We start from the raw sequence: 21,538 nt of genomic DNA, 5'->3' as shown, positions 1-21,538 counted from the left end.
GTGCTACCCTGGTGGGTCTATCCAAAGCAAAAGTGGAACTTCTGAAGGTAGTGAGCTAGTCTGGGTCCTTTTTCTTCCCCCCCAGACCTGCCTATACCATGTAGCTGTATATACACATAGCTGGTATGTGTATATACAGCTACATGGTCTACGGCACACACTTTCACCAAACATTACTGTGTGGATGTGTTAGCACACCAACAAGTCAATGTACTTCAGACAGTGTTAATTACTCTTTTTCAAACAACTGCAACACCCACAGACTAACCGCTGCTTTTAGAGAGGGACTGCTTTACAGTCTATACAGCGCATGTGTATCTACAGCCATACATGCCTTGAACGGAATATGTTACTTACCCTGTAAGCATCTGTTCTTAACATGTAGTGCTGTAGATTCAAATGCACCCACCCTCTTCCCTGGACACGTGTGGCTGTTGCAGTACCTTTACACTATTTCATTAGCGCATGGACATCTCTTTACTGATACTTACTTTTACTCCATTCTCACCCGCCTGCGGGAAAACAGTCTAACAGTGGAGTTGATACCCATGCGTATTATCACCAAGAGGAGGAGTCACTTTGTCTCGTGACTCGAAAGACTTCTTAAAAGAAAAACTGTTTGTACACGTGTATGCAGAGAATGTGAATCTACAGCACTACATGCCATGAACAGATGCTTACAGGGTAAATAACATATTCTTCATTTGCATGTTGGCAGTTTGTTCTTCCAGTATTTGTACTCTTTGCCATAGAATTTCTTGGTCTTCCGTCGTGCGTTCGAGATCCATGGTTACCCAATTTGCTGACATCTTTGCGAATGTTGTGTAGGCATGTTTTAAAGTCTGTTTTTAGTGTGTCTATTTCAGACAAAATCCTTACATATGTTCCTTGTTAGTAGCAATGGTCCGTGACCAGAATTTGAACAATATCAATTTACTCTGCAAAGCACATTGCAAATTAATTAATAAATAACATATACAGGATAGTGATGCGTGTACAGAATACCTATTTCTGCATCAATTTCAATGAACCACACACAAGAAAACAAGCGCCACACTATATAATAAATTTCACGTTATTTATTATAGAGTCAATCAATTGTTATTGTAATGACCATAGGTTGCGCGCAAGGAGGAGAGGTGAAAGGATAGGATAGTGGTGTTGGGTAGTGAGATAGTGAATCAAAGATTTAAGGAATAGACAATTCAAAAACTTTACAATACTGATAGCAAAGATCAGTTACGGCAAGACTGTCCATAGAAGATTTACATGTAATCTGTAAATTATCGGTCTGCATTCAATGCAATTTAATTTTATGGTGATGTAAGTAGGTACAGGTCTTGATCAAAGGAAGAGCGTCGACGTTTCGACTCGACTATGCAGTGCGGAACTGGAACCTTTGCTGCGAGTCTTCATCAGGACAGTGTGTTTGCAACCTAATCCTGCAGCCAAGCCTGGCTTAAACAGGTAAACTTTTCAGCGTGCCGAAAGGACCAAAATCGCCTTGGTATGGTTAATCCGGTGTGTAAATCCCCCGGTGTGTATCTCATCAAGGATCTGCATGTGCCCCTTATCTTAATTAGAGGGCTCAGCGTCGAAGACTGCCGCTCCCACGGGATGCCACTCTGCCCTTAAGAGCTACAGCAGCGCGCCATTTCAATATGTACATTTAAACAGGTGCGAGCCTTATGCGTGCTCCGCCATACTACATGCCGCGCTACACCCGCTAATAGCGCCTCGCGAACTGGAATACAGTTCTTAAGTGGACCTGTACAAGAGAAGCCTTTAAAGGAGTTGCTTTTCAGTATGCAGGAAAGTGTTGATGGATCACAGGAACCCTGCACTACGGTCTCTGCTGATTTTTCCATCCATGTGTCAAGGGTCTTTATAGACACGAGAAGGAAGCATTGTCTGCATCTGCTCAGTAGATCTGACCATTCATTCCCTGCTAGCCAACTTGAGACTGCATCTCATCCTCCAGAATACCCGTGATTGTTAACCGGCATCAGCGGTAACCCACCACAGTGTTACAAGCCCACACAGAAAAAATATTTCATCATTCAAAGGCTACCTGGTGCAAACTGTCACTGAAAATCATTACATTACATTACATTATCCAAGGGAAAGGGGATGGTACTCTTAAGTTACAGAGGCGATTGGCTAGGTTTTCCCCTGCAGATTTTAAGGCCCGTTTGGAGCAGGGGGGACCACCGGAAGGTCTGGGCCTAACAATTGATGGGGCGAGTGAAACACTTGATCGACGCATCCACGCTGCTCTGGACGCAACAGCCCCATGGTCTAATAGGGGACCCATGCGGCGAACCAAATCCGCGGCGTGATTTAATGAGGATCTAAAAAGGGCTAAGACTGTTCTGTAAACGGTATGAAAGAACCTGGAGACAGGAATATTCACCAGACCATGAGAGGGAATATAAGTTGAATCTTAGAAAGTATCATGCTCTGATAAGGAAAACTCGGGCAGATTACTGAAAGGATTACTAAGGCTGATTGTTCCGCCAAAGAACTCTTTACAGTATATAAAGAATTATCCTCTTTGGCTTGTCTGGAAGAAAGAGCAGCGACCTTAGTGCAATCTTGCAATCAGATAGCTGACTACTTTCATAATAAGGTACAGGATATCTATGCTACCTTTCCCAAAACGGCCAGAGCCTGCTCCAGTGACCAAACTCTGCTGGATGAGGAACTTTCAGCCATAGATAAGCTTGCTTTTTGGGCCCCTGACATTGACGAGCTAAAAAAGGTGTCCAGAAGTGTAAAATCAGGCTCTCCCAGGGATCCGGCCCCAGCCAAAATTTTGGGAGGCAATATGGAGACATTAGCGCCGTATGTCAGGCATCTCCTGACACTGTCGTTTGACTCTGGTAGGGTTCCAACGGCATGGAAACAGGCAGTGGTACTTCCTCTTAAGAAGAAACCACAGATTAGCATCGCCCTAATGAGCAACCTACGGCCTATTTCACTTCTTCCCTACATTGCCAAAATAGCGGAAAAACTGGCTAACCAACAACTCACGGCTTACATTTAATCCCAACAACTCTATCATCCCACTCAGGCTGGCTTCCGTGCTCTCCATTCCACGGAGTCTGCTCTACTCTACTCCACGGAGATGCTACGGAAGCATGTGGATGAGGGTCAAACTGCGGCACTGATTTTTTTAGATCTCAGTGCCGCGTTTGACACTGTGGCTCATCACACTTTGCTTCAGCGCCTGAGAGAGGGAGGAGTCATTGGCAAAGCGTGGCAATGGCTGAAGTCCTTTCTCCTTGGTCGCAGTTTTTGTGTGGAGCAGGGGCCCCATAGGTCCAGAGCTATTACCCTGAACCAGGGAGTTCCCCAAGGCTCTAGCCTCAGTCCCACTTTATTCAACCTCTATGTTGCCCCAGTGGCATCAATCGCGGAGAAACATGGGGTTGCTGTGGTGACCTACGCGGACGATACTCAGCTGGTTGTAGCTCTTTCACAGCCAGCTGAGCAGGCAGCTAGTCAGTTTACATCCTGCCTCCAGGACCTGGCCAATTGGATGTCAAACAACTGTCTCAGATTAAACGGAGACAAGACTGAGGTGCTTATCGTAGGCAAGTCTCCGTCTGTTTGGACATCCGCATGTTGGCCCCAGACTTTGGGCCCCTTACCCCAACCTAAAGATCAGGTCAAGAACTTGGGTATCTGGATGGACTCGAAACTATTTTTCGAGTATCATACCAGACGTGTAGCCGGCACTTGCTTTGGCATTCTCCGTTGTTTGAGAAAGACGCTCGATCTGCTCCCAGTGTCAGCAAGTAGGGCCCTGGTCCATGCCCTGGTGACTTCCAGGCTGGACTATGGGAATGCCTTATATTTGGGAGCTAACGCGAGATGCCTCCAACGATTGCAAGGTATCCAAAATGCTGCTGCACGCCTAGTACTGACGCTGCCAAAGAGATCTTCCTCCAAAAAGGCCTTGGGGACGCTTCAATGGTTACCAATTAAAGAGCGAGTCCAGTTTAAGATCTTGTGTATAGGCCATCGGATCGCTCACGGTAAGGGCCCTAGCTTCCTGCGGAATCTGCTCACATTGTATAAACCAACTAGGCTCCTCCGATCGGAGGGCACTGGGTTAATGTGTATCCCGAAGACCAGCAGGGCCAGGATGGGCGGCAGATCCTTCCGCCCCCTGGCGGCCCGGAGTGTGAACACTCTCCCTCTCAGACGCCGGATGGAGCCGTCCGAAAAAGTTTTCCGTAAAGAACTCAAAACACACTTGTTCCCCAAATATTAAATTGTATTTTTTTCGTGAGCTGCACTAGGGATCATTTAGGCCACTGAATAGCGCGGGGACACACTGGCTAGTGTAACCAGGCGCTCCATAAACTCAGTATAATAGTGCACACTAGAGAAATCTTTATATTCCCCACATGGAAGTCCCACTACTAACTTCAAAGAATGAATAAGACTGTAATGGCACCACAGCATCCCTTAACTATTCATGCCTCTCTCTCCCCGGTCTTGCTGAAGGGGAAATGAGGAGAAAAAAAACTCAAGGGTAGTCTTGCCTGAGTGTAATCCAAAACGGGCCGGCCATCCCCATCTCTGGCTATCATGGGGGCAGCCCCATGGCAGCTAAACACATCGACATGAGCCCCTGGTCCGACTTGGCCCGCTCTCACCTGCTGAACTCCAGCATCGCCTGCTTCGGCAAGTTCAACGCGTCCTGCGCCCAACAAACACACAAGCACCAGCTGCCTCCAGCCAATGCACGCGCGCATAGCGTGCTTTCACTTTCACTCCCTCCGGCGTTTCAGCCCACGCTCAGGTTCTCCCGCCTGCTGTGGGCCCCCACTCTTCCTCCCTCGCAGCTCTCTCCCCTCCTCTCCCAGCTTCTTCTTCGACCCCCTCTTGTCTTCCTCCCTGCCCTTTGAGTCCCCTTCCTCCCCCCTTTGACTACCTTGTGCCTCTTCCCCGCGTAGCCCCTCACTGCTCGGTGACCCTCAGCAGAGAGCAGCCCTCGCACGGCCACGAGGATGGAGAACACACGGCCCTGCTGCTTAAGAGGACGGACGTGGGGCAGAATGCAGGTACTGCTGGGATCTCCTGAGGGCTTCATGCAGCCCCACGGAGACTCCTGGGGGTTGGACAGGGGACACCTCTTAAACTGACAATGGAGAAACATCTGTGATCTCCGAGGGGGCTGGATGGAGGTGCAGCAACAAGCATGGAGGACTCGGACAGGACAGTGACCTGCTGCCTCTTCCAGGACAACTTTCCCTCGAGCCCCCGCACCCCCCCAGTCTCCCGCCACGGGATCCCCAAGGTCCACTGTTCCCGACCCCGAACTGAAAGCAGTCACCTACTCACTTCTCAAGCGCTTACGGACCCTCAAGGCGCTCCTGGAGGCTGTGGAATCCAAGGAGCTATGGTGGGGGGCTGTGTCCCACTGTTCCCTCGCCTGGCCGAACTATGGGTGGGCGGCTTGCCCGCATCGCCCCAGTGGCTACTCTGCAAACTCTTCCGCTGGCCTAATCTTCAGCGCCTTGCCGAGCTCAACGTGCTATTGGGCTATCAACATTTCGGGAGGTCGGTCGACAGTGCCTGCTGCCTGCTACAACACCTACCACTACAGTCGTCTGTGCGGGCCAGGTAAGCTGGTGACGGGGGTGGGTGTTATAGGAGAGAGGGATGTGGTTTGAGGAACAGACTGGGGCAGTGTTCTGGGATGTAATGTAGTGTTGATTCGAGTCCTTGTGGGGCATAGTCAATGCTTCTGATGGTGGGCAGTGTCTCTAGAGTAGTGATGAGCCCTGTGTCCGCGTGCGAGAGGACATAGCAGTGTCAGGACAAGGAACAGGGAACATACCGCCCCCTCTAAATTCTAAGTAGCTAGTTGTATTTGGCCTGGGGTAGGATTTCATTGTTATAGAGAATGTTCTTAAATGGAGATGGGGAAAACTCAGGAAACTACTGAGCAATACGCAGTTTAATATAATATCCCGGACTAAGGAACCCCCAAGTGAAATCTTGGTTCCATTGACCCTGCAAACATAATTAACATTAGACTGTCAAAGTATTGTTCTAATTGTAGGTTGTGTTTAGGCTGCCACAACTAATACCAACAGATTTTAAAGCACCTGCAATGGAGTGGGGCTTTCAAATATTTTCAAGCTGCGTAAACAGAACCTCAACAACGTGCCCAACCAAATATGTTTTCCCATTACTGGAACATGGAGTACTTACTGTTCAAAATTATGTAATGAATGTATATCCATGTGATAAGTGTGGTTACTGGCCTGAACAGGGACATATAAACAGCTATGTACATATAAAGGGGATGTCAGAAAGTGGATTATTAGTGTTTGATAGGGCACCTTTACCACCTTAATAAACATACCCTTGTTAGGTTTCAGTGGAGTTCTAAGAGAAAAGCTGTTCAGCCCCTTGTAACAGTTGCAGAATCTGCAGGCAGTTCCACAGAGAGATGTGTGTTAAGTTCAAAGAGTACAAAGCATGTTGAAGTAAAAAAGCACACTAAAATTACAAAGCCAATTTAGAACAAGCATTTGTAATGCAATAGGTCTTGCATTTGCGAGAGTTTGAGCTATTGTAAATGATAATGCCATTTATTTATATGTTGGTTTCAAAACAGATAAAAAAGGCATTGTCATTAACAATGCCAATAGCTTAAACTTTCGCAAATGCGGGACCTATTGCATTGCAAATGCTTGTTTTTTTAGATGTTGCTGGAGAAAACAGAGGTCCTCCTTCATTGGAGGATTTTCGTCTTTCTTGGCAAATTATCAGGTTCCAGCTGTGAATCCGGGGTTAAATGTAAAGTATTCTAAGATGCGTTGCATGTATAATAAGCCCCAATGTCTCTTATCCTTTTCTCATGTTACAAATTGTTCACTGTAATTTATGACTCCTCTCGAATGCAGCAATATTAGATTGAGGTTGCCTTTGAATTGTTCAGGCTGTCCACTGTTTCTACTTATTTAACCTTGAGGCAGCTGTCTGAGGGAATTCATTAGCCTAATATTTTGTGCCAGAAGTTTGATTTGCCAAAGTGACAGTTAATGTTAGACTGCTTTCTTGTTATTTTGGATTGTTCACCTTGACATTTCTTTTGTGCAGTCTAATCCAACCTCTCCAAGCGGCCCGGTTTATTTACTGTTCATGTTCTTTCACAGAGCACTGTTACAAAATTTAGCCTGCTTCTCTTTGGCAGTAGTTGTATCTCACATCTCAAAGGCCATCCTTTGCCACACCGAGGAATGGTGTATATTTTGTGTGTCCCTAAAGCCCAAGCCACTCAGGTCCTTACAACACCCTTGCCACACGGCCTCTAATCCTTTGTTTGAAGTGCGCTCTTTGCTGTCCCATCCCTCCGGTCCTGCCCAAGTATACAAACTGGCTGTCACTGTTTGCCACCTAATCCTGTATGACTTGAGTTGTGATGTTCCTCTTCGGCACAACTCTGCTGTTGTTCACCGCTGAGTTGGGGGCCTCACAGGTTTCACTCAGTTATCTGTGATATCTGACCTCCTTCCCCCTAGTTATTCTGATACCCTCTTTGCCAGTTAGCACAGGACTTTAGAGCCTCAGAGAGACGATTCTGCAATCATGTAGGTGCGGGCACAGCCCTCTGAGTCTGAATTTTGTTCATCTCATTTATGAAGCAACAAGATGTTTTTAGACCTTAAACAGATGTACTGAAAGTCCGATTGTTGCAGAAGTTACCTGAATTTAAATTGTTTTGCACTGGGGCAGTGTTTAATTGTGACAAAGTAGTGGTCGGAACTAATCCTTTTTTCGTACTGAAAAGCTCATCAGTTTTTACTTCCATCACATTTGTCTGTGTTCTTTTCAAGCCCAACTTCAGATGTAGAAAAACGTCTTTCTAACCTGCATGTCAGAGATTATTTTAAGGGTCATTTAGATTTGAAAAAAAAAAGCCTACAGGAATATCGGTAGGTGCATTGTCACCAGTGACTGGTAAAGGTAAGCCTGCTAGATCGCTGGCATTGCTTCATTATTTATGCTTTTCCTTCATTGCATCATTTATTTTTATTTTTCATTTCAACTTTGCTCTTGGATGATCAAACTGCAAGGTGTCTAATTTTTTGTTTAGGATCTTTGTGGCACACCACCCAGAGCAGTTACTGTGTCGGAGGGCTGTATAGTAATTAATTTCCAACAATGTTACTACAACACTGTTGTATAGCGTTTTAGGACCATAGTGTAATTTTCCCGATTCATGCCCTTATATAGGTATAATTTACATTACCCTTATATAGGCATAGAAATCATAACCATATTTAGACATAACCCATCCAGTCCAATACGGCATGGCTACTTCCACTAGTTTCAAAAATCCGCAACGATTTCTTGGAAAACTCGGCCTCAGCAGTCCGGGACATCCCCTTTCTTGAATATTTGTTTGTTCTAGAAATCATGACGTTTTCAAAGAACTACCATTACCTTGGGATTCTTTGGTGACGTTATTATGTCTGACTTTACGTCAAACCAGGCACCTTCAAGGTATAAATATGTCCACACTTGCCCTAGCAAACACACAGTGGTTTGGAGCAGTTCGACAATCTACTTGCCGGACGCAGCTCGCTACAGCAAGTGCCGAAGGAAGCCAACCCTCCAGCTGACGCACTGACAGAGAGGCTGCCTTTCTCTCGCTGAGAATCCAGCACCAGTGTTTCCAAGCTCCCCTCGCGGGGTGTAGGGAAATCAAGTCCCGAGACAGAGATACCAGAGCTCCTTCATTCTAAACCAAGGTACGGAGCTGATTAGACCCTAAGAGAAATCTTGGATAGATTCTTGGCAAAGAAACTAAACACATACGTACTTCTTCCCTCGTACTAGACTTAGGTCAGGTCCATTTGGGGTAGGCGTATTTTAGAAGCACCAGTTGAGTACTTTTAGTCTTTGTTATTTATGTATGTATTTTATGGCTTAGAAACCATACAATGCTTTTGCAGTATTATTTTATAATACTCTTCTTGCTGTACGCATTATACTTTACAGCCAGTATTACGATTGTAGCAGTTCATTTCTTTTGCATGAGAAAGAAGACTGTTCAATAAATACTTTTATTGAAAACGCACGTCTCTCTATTTCTCTGCACTTCTGATGAAATGAAGCATGCACGATTGACTGAGTGAAATATCTATCTATTGTTTCTGAAGATCCGTTTTATCTTGGGGGAAAAAAAGTTGTCATGTTTATGCGGTTGTCAGAAACTAATCCCTTCTTGTTTATTCGAGAAAGTTTCTAGTGACCTCTAAGCTAGCTGGCACTCACAATTAAGTTTAATATATTCGATAGAAACCTAGTCGACCTAAGTTCTACGTCACATCTATAGGATATATTATTACAATGCGCAGAGCCTATTGGGAATATAGGAACTACACTACATGGCGCCCAATGTTTGGTAAGGCACTAATTTAACGCTAGATACTAAAGTAACTCAGTCGTGCTTTTCACAGAGTCCCTTTTCCCCGTAAAATACTCCAATAGAGGTCTGGAGTGGGTAAAAGGATAAAATATCCGCCATAACTGAGGAGGACGAAAAATCCTATGTATTAGTTTTTGGTTTGATTCAATATTGAAGGATACAGTGTTCCAAAATATTGTGCACCTTATCTTTGTGTCCTTGAAACTTGCTCTGCAAACTTTCAGTCAACAAAAAATATCGGATAGCGACACCGAGACCGGTAGCAATAACGCAACCGGTAGAGCTGCAGCTGCAGCTCAACCGGGTTTAAACATTACAGGTTTCAAAGAAACCGATGCGGATGCTATAATCATCCCGGAAAACTTAAGGAAAACCATTGCTATAAATCTTATACAAAATGGCCTATCATCAAGAAGTGGTAGGGTAATTTTTTTCATAGAGGCAAACAAATATCTGCAGACAGAGGTAATCTATTCATGGATAGTATTCCCTGAATCAAATGCAGTATCGCATGTGTTTCACTTCTACAAAGTAGAGGATAATCCAACGGAATACGTTCCTTTCGAGGACGTTGAAATTCCATTAACTTACCAAGAGCATCACCTCTGGTTTAAAGGCGCCCTACAACATCAAAATTACATTACCAGGCTCGGTCGACTAGGTAGACCAGGAGCAACATAGCCGGTACTAGCCAGCTATACACCACATCCTGACATTGGAGAAATGTCAGGCCCAGAACTATTAGTTCAATTAAAACAATTAATTAAAATACATAGACAATTGGTTCAATATGTCATGCGGACTCTGACAGTCCAACCTCCTATAAGGATTCCACAACAAACCCCTTACCAGGCGAACACAAATAAAATTACATCACAGACTATACAATCAGTCATTGGTAAATTACCCGCAAAACTGGAACAAATTCCATTCTGGATAGCTAAAAAAATTACTCAAATCGAGGCAGTATTTCCTGATAGTACACCTCATGAGAAACACAAAATTTAACAATCTGTTTACCAATGGGGGATGCACCACACCTGGAGGACTGCGACACTTGGGGTACAGTCTTTGTTGCAATTTACACAAAAACTCATGGTGTTTCGTCTATGGCGATAATACCAGACGTCCTAAAACAGATTCAAAATGAATACGGGGCAGAGCCTGCTTTAAATCTGGGTATAAAATTACTTAAAGATTTCAAACAGGTCTCAGCTATAATATTAGCAAATATTAAAGGTGAAGCAGCATCCGTGGCGATCCGCCAAAAATGACTTGATGTAATTGAGCAACCATATGAACTGGCCAGAATAATTGAAAAATCCTACCAAGAACTAGGTAGAGACAGTTTGGGTGGGAAACCAGTTAAGCCGCAACTAACAAAGTCCTGAAAAAGTCTTTATTAATAACACTGTCACTACTCCTATTAAGAAATGGGAAAACACTAAACAGACACTTCCTAAAGAGAAGCGTTCTCAATCCAGAGGTGGGTCTCCTCAAAAGGAGCCCTCTGAAAAGAGGTATAACCTCAGGAATAGGGATAATTTGAAAAAACCTGATAGATATCAAGATTCTGATACACGTTCCTCTCGTACCTTTCAGACTTTCTCACAGAAATCGGAAGGAAGAGGTCGGTCAGAAGACAAGGAAGAACGCGTGAAGTCCAAAGGCGATCAGCACGTTCCAAAAAATAAGAAAACGCGAGAACGAAGAAGGTAGCAGGTCTAAAAATCAGACATGCAGAGGATCTTGAGGACACAACTCAAGAACGGGGAGTGGGCCCAGACAATGCTAGACAGCGCAGCAGAAGTTACCATAGCTCGCAAGATCCTGAAGGATCATCTGGCGACAGTGGACTTGAATGAGTACATTCAAGTTGAAACTGCTGAGACCAGGGTTAGTGTACCCCATAAGTTATATTAAGTAACGCTCCGGATGGAGGGAGACATAACTAGGAAAATAAGAGTACTCTTTTGGGAGAAGCTCTCTAAGGGTTATCACATTCTTCTAGCTGAAAAAGACTGGCCACCAAAATTTGTCAGGGAGTGCCCACATGGCGAATACATCATTATGCCAGCCTTCTCGAATCATATTCCAATTCATTTAAAATACACCTATGCCAGAAAATGGGCAGTAGCCCAGGTTCCAGCATTATATAAAAATCATGTGGGATGGGATGAGGATTCCCCTCACCACAAAATCCAGTTAAAAACTCAACCAACTGCACAGAGGCAGTATCCAGTTAAGCAAGAAGCTAAAAAACAGGTCAAGGAGATCTTAGATCAACTTGAATACCAAGGGGTGATTGAAACATGCACCTCGTCTATGAACAATCCTTTGTTTCCTGTCCCCAAACCAGACAATACATATCATCACGTTTTGGACTACAGACATTTAAACTCTTGTTGTAGAACCTTTGCAGTACAAAATGCACACAGCGCAGCACTGATGAATAACATTGTGCGGAAAAAATATAAAATAACATTAGATATTTCAAATGGTTTCTTCTGTTGAAGTATCGCACCTGTAAGCAGGTACTTGACCGCTTTCTCAATTATGGGGACACAGCGTTACTTCTGTTGTCTCCCCCAAAGATTCAAGAATAGTCCAGGGTTATTTTCAGCCAGAGTAACAGAGTTACTACAAACGTATGATGAGGAGGCATTATCTTATGTCGATGAAATCTATCTAACAGACGATGACTTGGATAGGTACTTGAACAGAGTGAACACCATAATATGGGTACAAATTCAACTTTAAAAAATCAAGAATTGCCCACCTCAACGTCCTATTCTTAGGACACGAACTTTCAAGTGAAGGCAAAAGCCAGGCAGCAAACTTTTTAGAAAAGTGTGCGCTGCTCCAGCCTCCAAAAACGCTGAAAAACGTAGTCAATTCTAGGTTTTCTGAATTTCGGAAGAACTTGCATTCTAAACTACGCAGAAAGGGTTAAACCTCTCTACGAATTAATCAAACCGGATTTCAAACAAACTAATTGGACTCAAAAACACACAAAAATTTTGCGTTTAGTGCAAACAGATATGTTAGCAACATCACATTTACAGACACGCGTAAACATATGCAACCTTGTAATCAGAATAATCCCAGGAAGATGCGGATTCACGTACTTAACCTTTAATGAAGGTGAAAAAGTACCAATTGCTTACAAATCACACTTGTATGCACAAGCTGAAATGAAATTCACTTCAACAGAAAAAATTCTGACAGTGCTTCAAACTGCAGTAGCAAAAGAGAGAGCTCTTGCAAAGGGAAAACGCATAAAGGTCGTTACCTGCCTTAGAGGCAGTGACAAAAGCAAGCATTTCGAATGCAAAGGCTTTACATCCGAGATGGATACATTGGATTAACTCTCTTGCTGCAACAGACGAATACGTTTTTGACCCCTATTTGAAAACTCACATTTTTTTACAATACGAACAAGAATGTCCTCTGCCGACTCAGATTATGCCTCTAGAACAGTACGAATGTTTAATTTATACAGACGGATCAGCACAGCCCGCAATTGGGGGTAAACAAGCTTATAGTGCTGCGTGCGCGATTGTCAAAGGTCGCTGGCACAATGGTAAATTCAGACCAATGGTCACAGAAACTGAATCTCTCGGAGACTCTACAGCTCAGCGAGCTGAACTACAGGCTTTGAAGATGGTGCTTGAAAATACTGATCGCGAATTCCTCACACTCATAGTGTGCGATTCGTATTACTGTGTCCAATCATACAATGAATTCTTGCAGAACTGGGTTCAAAACGGTTTCAAAGATGCAAAAGATGGCACAATCAAGCATGAGTTCCTTTGGGAACAAGTAGTTCAATTACAGAAAGAAATACAAAAGACTCACGTGATCCATACACTGAGTCCTCAACGTGATGGCGTTCACGTTGAAGGGAATTCATTGGCTGATGAAGCCGCGAAGGCAGCTGTGCAAACGGCTTCCGTAGCTGCAATCACTCATTCAAAAACAAAAATAGACAGCGAAATAATGCAGGCTGTCACCGCTTCCAATAAAGACAACGGTAGAACATTACCAAAAGGCTTTCCACCCAAGTACTCATATATAACTGATGTAAATAATTTTCCTTTTGCTCCAATCCCTGGAGTGGGGGATAGAGTAATTCCAAACATGGAACATAGATTAGGACTAATCTGAGCAGTACATGAAGGACTTGCCTCTGCACATGCAGGTGTTTCCGCCACAGTGTAATTATTAAAACAAAGATACTGGTGGCCGCGCATGAGGAGACCGACCCGAAACTATGTTTTGGAAGGTGAAATCTGCCAAAAAATTAAAGATTCAACCGTGAAACGCCCGGTGCAGACGCTCCTTCTAATTTCAGGTAAACCATTAGCATGCGTTTACCAGGACCACTTTGGTCACTTACAAAGGGTTGGCAACTATAAATATATCATGGTTGCAGTGGATTCATGCTCAAGATTCATTTGGATGTGGCCTCAGCGCTCGGCTGACGCCCAAACTGTTATAAAAGATTTGCGGGGCTTTATCGGCACATGCGCAATCGGCACGCTACATTCTGACCAGGGTCCTGCGTTTCGCTCTCGAGCTTACAAAGAGGCCATGGCCAATCTGGGCGTTGCATTGCGGTACTCAATCCATTCCATCCTGAGGGAAATTATGTAGTGGAAAGAAAAAACCGTGACCTAAAGCAATCTATAACAGCTAGGGTATTAGGCTCGGGTGACAGGTGGGTCAAACATCTCATAAGTGTCCAACGTAGTCTTAACAATCTGCCAAGAAATTCCCTGGATGGAATCACTCCATATGAAATTCTTTTTGGTACTAGAGTGATTGTCGAAGACCTCGATCGTCATACTTCAGCGGTAGAACAAAAACCCTTTCATATCGAAGACCGTTTGGCTTTTTTGCAGGACTTAAATGAAACAAGAAGAAGTCTAAGCAACACATTACAGAAGCCGACGACCACTGAAGAAAAACCACCTGTCCCAGCAAGGCCTGTCTGGATTCCAAAGATTGGGGATCTAGTCAGAGAAAAGATCGCGGTTAAGAAGGAATTTGGGCCTTCTTACAGAAAACCAGTACCTGTGCTAGAAATCCACGGATCAAGAACAGTGTTACTGCCGCCCCTTGCTGAAAGAAAGGAGAACCCGTTTGTATCATTCGACCTGGTAAAACCACATCATGTGTCCGATAATAAGTAGTAGGCCCAATGGACTCCAAAGATGTAGGAGAAGACCAAATCTTGCTACTATCCAAGAGGTTCAAACTGAGAGACTCATCACCTTTGAAGAATCTGCAGTGAGAAAAGAAGGACTAAGCAATAAAGCTATGGAACTTGTGCCTCTTGAGACCCAAATTACAGTTCGTCAAGACACTCCCGTCTACAATGATGTAGCAGCTGACTAAACTAATATGAGAAAAGATCAGTGAGACCCAACGATTTCAAATAATCCTGATGCAATTCCAACAATTGACAGAACTGCTTCTGGCTATTTCATCAACTTTGATACGTGTTCTGAGGATCCCAGTGAGCCTGAAACGACGTCAGCAAATTAAACATTTAAAAAACAAATAACAGAACTTCTTCATCAACTTGAAAAAAACATATCTAGTTTCACCATGGGTTGAACTTTGGATTGTGCTTGGTGTACTTTTTCTCCTACTTTGGCTAATCATGGTATTAACTTTGGGGATGCTGATAGATGGAAAACATAGTAAAAAGGACATAGCAAGTAAGAACATTATCTTGCTCCTGAAGCCACACAAATCATCTAATCGTGAACAAAGAGACTTGACATCAGTGAACATCACAGCTGTTCCTATACCTGTTGGTATAGCATGGGACATAACTGATTATGACATTCATGGTCCTGCCGAGCTGCTGAAGATTCCACTTCAATTCAAGGTTTCCTTGAGTGACTTTGTTTCACCCAGCACATTTTCTGATGATTGGGGCTTTGAGACTGTTAATACTATGATGTCTGATTTAGAGATGTCTGCTAAATTCACAAAACATGAATACTTAGAAGGTTCATCGGATTATGCACAAATGTATTGTTATAATCATTTTGGTAATCATTACTTGCACAAATCTGCAAACCCTAGGAATATTTATAAGTTCAATCAATGGGAACATTGTCCAACGCCACCAAAAGGTAGCTCAAAAACATTCTAATATACATTTCCATACTTCTCAGGTTTTAACACCACAAATTCGGAAACATTTTACCTTAAAAACGTTAATAAGACAGGAATGAAAAGTATGTTAACAAATACAAAGCAAATTTATTCAGCAGCCTTTTATGCCCAGCGGTCCTCATTAGGCTTTGACTTTTGGAGTGACAACATAGAAACAAACAATGTCTGGGGCTCAAAAGACTGGCAAGTGCAGGGAGTAGAAGCGTTATTCCAAGCCTGGATTATTCCTGAGCAAATAATGTTTTTGAATGACACTGTTCAACAAACATCCTGTCTTGGCCTAGCCAAGATAAAAGATTTAAACAAACCATCCATACCTGTACCTACAGCTGATAGCAAAAACTCTTCAGAGGGAGGGGTCTACGTAAAAACGATTTTACTTAAAAACAGAACTGATCCTGATTGGAAAAATTAGTTAATCTGGCCGACAGACACGAATAACTGTCAAGATAGATTCCTGAACAAGACACAAGGGTTCACAGTAACTAGGCCGGATCCAAGATATGCCCAGAGACAACATCCAGGGATAGTAACAACATAAAGCGTAGGAAAACTATGCCTCTGATGGCTACAAAAATCCACACTTACAGAGGTTAAACAACACTTGATTTGAGAGACTTTTTACTAGGTCCTCATAAACGTTTCATATACGCCGGTATTTATGCTGCTTATAATGAAGCATGGAAAGTCACGCGAATGGAAACTGCAGAACGAATACGAGAAATTGATCGTATTAATTTAGAGAAAGCACTCTGTAGTGGACAATGGGTTAACGACTCTGTCATCCAGAATGTATTCTTTGGACAGCATTGTATCCTCTCCCATAGACATAATGGAACAGTACTTGCTAATGTTACAACACGGACAGTCTCAATTGCGTTCTATAATGCTGCTAGGCTGGACGTTACAAAATCTTCGTTCAGGCTGTGTGCCCTGGCGTTTAATCAACACCATGTCATTGTTTACTGGATTTAACCTTACAGATAAACAAATCTCTTAGGCTCAAAGGGGAGCAGACTATACGGTGCTGAGCATAGAAAAACTGGAACGATTACCATTGACTGTTCTGAGAAACCAGCCATAGAATGGATAATACATGGCACTATTACGTTGCCAGTGACGATTTTCCAGTTTCAGTATTGCTTGAAACACATACCAGCAGGCCTGTATGAAAGGTTGGGTAAAGAATACATAAAGACAACCTGGGAAGTACCATACACACACAAATGTTGGAGTGGGGGGAAAAGAAGTATTTCTTAGTGGTACACAATGTAACCGCGCACTAAGCGGTACACTTTTATGTCAGGGTATTAATTTACACGGAGCCTGTGATGGTTCTTCGACCAACTTATCCTGCCACCTGCAAGGTTCTCCGGCAGCAGTGATAGATCCAATTTTTATGCAGCTTTCCAATGGGAGCTACATAATGTTGAATGATCACAGCTGTTGTGGAATGATGCCAGGAATTGCCTATCTCGTAAGTGTGTCAGCCAGGGTCACTTGTTGTATGCAAGTATTGTTTCCTAAAGCTAAGACAGACTGGGAGTCGTCGCTATGGCCTTCACTGAACATTTCTTCTATTCGAATTGATACTGTAAGCAGAATGATAGAAATTCTTTTACAAAAAACTGTGCCACTGACCTCGTCCAAAGAGTCGTATGATCTGCAAGTTGCAAGGTCCTCTGCAGAGATACATACCCTATTTTTAACAAACTGCCCCATACATTTCGTGGAAATGTTAGGCAGCATCTTAAAAAATGTCTGATACCAGTGGTATTGTACATGTATTTAAGACAATTTTTTCGAGACTGTTAGCACCTTTTGAAGCAGTCCTCAGCATTTTTCCAAACTTCGTGCACTCTGTGTTCGGCGGCACTGGGACTCGTAGCAGGAATATTATTCTTATTTCTCCTGCTCCGATATGGCAAGTCTGGTCAACAACGACACCATATTACCATTGAGAACACTCTCCTGGCAGTGAAGTGGCATGAGCACATGATACAGATCGTGGGCCTGGCTCGTCTAAGGGACCTGAATACCACATGGTTCCTATCATTCAGACCAGTCTGGCAAGATTGCAGCTTACCTGTTCTACGTGCCTGCTATGTGGAGAAGAATGTGTGTTGGACGTCTGTCTAATGCTTCTATCAGCACTGCCAATGGATGTTGATACCCTGCTTGGTTCGGTAACGGCCCATGCATTGTGTTGCCCCCAGCGGCTACCAATCCTAATGACGGTATTCATTGAGATCTCACAGACGCAGTCTGCTGACGGTGAGATACGTGGATCGACAGGCACACAGGTACCATCTGCTGTGAACATTGCTAATGCGACTGACGCTGACAGCGATGCTTCTCATCTATGTACAATTGATCTGCTAAACGAGGTGGTCCAACTTTCACCTACTATGGTAGACAATTTCTTTACCAGCTTAGAGGATTTAACGTTTTCTCCAAACAACGAGAATTACTTTTGAAGTTAGCACACAGTGTTCTATGGGACTCTGTATTCGACCTTCATTTTTTCAAAACAAAACTTCCACCTTTAAGAACTCTTTTTTTCTACGATTTGACTTTTTCCAAAATTAAACTTTTTTGGGGGCACAAAGTAATCTGCTTAAAGTGGAACTATTCTTAGAGAACAAGAATTCTTTGAACACTTCCAACAGACAATATATAACCTTGATCAAAATCAAAACAGTTTATATATTCTATCATGGAATGGTCTCGACCTTTCTTCTGTATTTAAGAGCTATTTCATAAATGTAATTTCATTATTCATTCTGATAAGCATTTTTCCTATGTCACACTACATGCTTTGAATGCAAATATTGCTTTTTTTAAATGCGTACAGCACAAATGCTCATTTTTGTGTGCAACCATTTCGATTGTATTTTGGGTGGGATTGTAACCACATGCTTTAGATATGTTTTTGCTTAGTTTTTAGTAATATCGAACATAATAAAGTGGTGTGGGTATTGTATAGCGTTTTAGGACCCTAGTGTAATTTTCCCGAATCATGCCCTTATATAGGTATAATTCACATTACCCTTATATAGGCATAGAAATCATAACCATATTTAGACATAACCCATCCAGTCCAAATACGGCATGGCTACTTCCACTAGTTCCAAAAAGCCACACCGATTTCTTGGAAAACTCGGCCTCAGCAGTCAGGGACATCCCCTTTCTTGAATATTGATTTGTCCTAGAAATCATGGCATTTAAAAAAAACTACCATTCCCTTGGGATTCCTTGGTGACGTTCTCTTTGTCCGACTTTACGTGAAACCAGGCACCTTCAAGGTATAAATATGCCCAAACTTGCCCTAGCAAACACACGGTGGTTTAGAGCAGTTCGACTATCTACTTGCCCGACGCAGCTCGCTACAGCAAGTGCTGAAGGAAGCCGACCCTCCAGCTGACGCACTGACAGAGAGGCTGCCTTTCTCTCGCTGAGAATCCAGCTCCAGTGTTTCCAAGCTCCCCTCGCGGGGTGTTGGGAAATCGAGTCCCGAGACGGAGATACCTGTCCTCTTTCATTCTAAACCAAGGTACGGAGCTGATTAGACCCTAAGAGAAATCTTGGATAGATTCTTGGCAAAGAAACTAAACACATACTTACTTCTTCCCTCGTACTAGACTTAGGTTAGGTACATTTGGGGTAGGCGTATTTTAGAAGCACCAGTTGAGTACTTTTAGTCTTTGTTATTTATGTATGTATTTTATGGCTTCGAAACCATACCATGCTTTTACAGTATTATTTTATAATACTCTTCTTTCTGTACGCATTATACGATTGTAGCAGTTCATTTTTTTTGCATGAGAAAGAAGACTGTTCAATAAATGCTTTTATTGAAAAAGCCAGTCTCCCTTTTTCTCTGCACCTCTGATGAAACGAAGCATGCACGATTGACTGAGTGAGATATCTATCTATTGTTTCCACGACTCTGAAGATCAGTTTTATCTTGGGGAAACAAAGTTCTCATGTTTATGCGGTTGTCAGAAACTAATCCCTTCTTGTTTATTCGAGAAAGTTTCTAGTGACCTCCGAGTTAGCTGGCACTCACAATTAAGTTTATTATATTCGATAGAGACCTAGTCGACCTATGTCCTACGTCACATCTATAGGATATATTATTCCAATGCGCAGAGCCTATTGGGAATATAGGAACTACACTACAACACATAAGCCTCCAAAAATAATTAGAAGCGGTTTGTGACCAGAGTTTGAGTAGCTCAGTCTTGTTTCAGAGTTAATGTTCCTCATTGAGACATTTAGAAGAATATTGATAATTGTAGAGAGGTAAACCTTCTATGAGTGTTCTTCTCCTATCATTATTGGGACCTGCAAAGAATAATGGTTCTGAGATTGAGTTTGAATTCTGCTTCTTTGCCTCCGGGTTGGACGGGCCGTTTTCTAAGCAATTCTCTCTTATCTCTACAGCAAAAATGGCACGATACAGCAGAAATCAGAATCTTGTGGACAGTGCCGGGCATCTGGATGACAGACAAATCCTCACCCAGGTGACAGACTATTCTGACCTGATCACCTCCCTAGATCTGGCCCCTCAGACTAAGAAGATCATGAGGTACAGAGAGACTGGGGTTGTGGACCAGCTACTATCTCTGCCAGCACAGCCTTTGTGGAATCAGCGACTGCAACAGGTACAGAATGTGGTGTCATAAGTGGTTCAGATTAATTAACAAATGAAGAGCAACTGCAGAGTATGTGCATTCTGATGTCTGTGTTTTTTTTAATTTAGTGGTAGTATGACCAAAAATGGCAGTAACATAAGGGTTAGGCCTATGTGGCTGAAAAAGAGCAATGTCAATTTAGAAGGTTTGGTAAGAGAAAGCAGGGCACTGGATCACAGAGATATGCTACTGAGAAGGGATACCGGCCTGGAAGAAAGAATAGGATTAGTGGACTGGAACACAAATATCTAGTGGGGGATGGACATATGGCTATAAAATAGGATATCCAAGTGAGATACTGGGCCATAGATGCTAGGCTACTGAAAGTCTATTAGAGGGTATATAGAGAAGGCAATTACTAGGCTAGTGAGTAGGATTTGAGCTATTAGCAACAGGTTGATAAGGGACTATAGAGCAAAGTTTAATAAGTTGTCTGGAGGGAGTTACTAGAACCGTGTAAGAGGTTGCTTATTTTATCCTAGCAGTGAGTTATGCAGGAGATGTCAGAGAAGACAAAAGCAGCACAGTATATCATTCTTGGCTCTTTGCCAACTGCGGGTTTGAACCATCTTGACAATTCTGAATGGAAGGTACAGACTTGTTGTGACCCACACAATTCCCTTACCTTCTGATTTTGAGAAAGATACACCTTGTGATGTAAAATAGTAGCAATAACATGAGGAGTCCCTTGCACACTTAGATCAAAGGATAAAGTTATGACGCTTTCTCCTAAGCACCAACTATTCAAATGAATACATAAAGATAACAATTAGAAGCTTGCTATCAAAACACACTATAAATGTAATGCATATGTCTGCACTATTTCACAATAATGATAATAAGTGCATCAGATATAGCAAATACATGAATATGTATATGGCCTAAGCGAATGCAAAATATCTGGGAGTAGGGGCTCTAACAGACGTATAGAACAAAATATGACACCGGTTTGCTTACAGAGATCCTTCAGACTGAGCCCTCCAATTCTGAGCTTGTTTTGCCCCTCTAATCCCATTCCAATCTACCCCACTTCAATTGCCCCACTCCTATCTACCCACTCCATTCCAATCTAAGCTACTAATCCACCCAGTCTACCCCACACCACTCCACCCTAATCCACCCCACTACATTCCACTCCAATCTACCCCACTCCACATCTTGTTTGTCCCTGTTTAACTGTCCCATTACC

At 43.1% G+C, this 21,538-nt stretch overlaps 1 protein-coding gene across 3 annotated transcripts in view; it reads left to right on the top strand.

The window, feature by feature from the left end:
* The window catches only part of LOC144783784 (uncharacterized), a 528,515-nt gene that overhangs the window by 129,864 nt on the left and 377,113 nt on the right, over positions 1-21,538 (top strand). For all 3 annotated transcript variants that reach the window (XM_078662482.1, XM_078662480.1, XM_078662481.1), the window contains one exon: positions 20,099-20,319. In XM_078662482.1, the coding sequence (XP_078518608.1) occupies positions 20,099-20,319 (221 nt within the window). The remainder of the gene's footprint in view (positions 1-20,098; positions 20,320-21,538) is intronic.

Source organism: Lissotriton helveticus, chromosome 10, assembly GCF_964261635.1.
Source record: "Lissotriton helveticus chromosome 10, aLisHel1.1, whole genome shotgun sequence".
NCBI lineage: Eukaryota > Metazoa > Chordata > Amphibia > Caudata > Salamandridae > Lissotriton > Lissotriton helveticus.
This window is presented reverse-complemented; position numbering and strand designations above follow the sequence as displayed.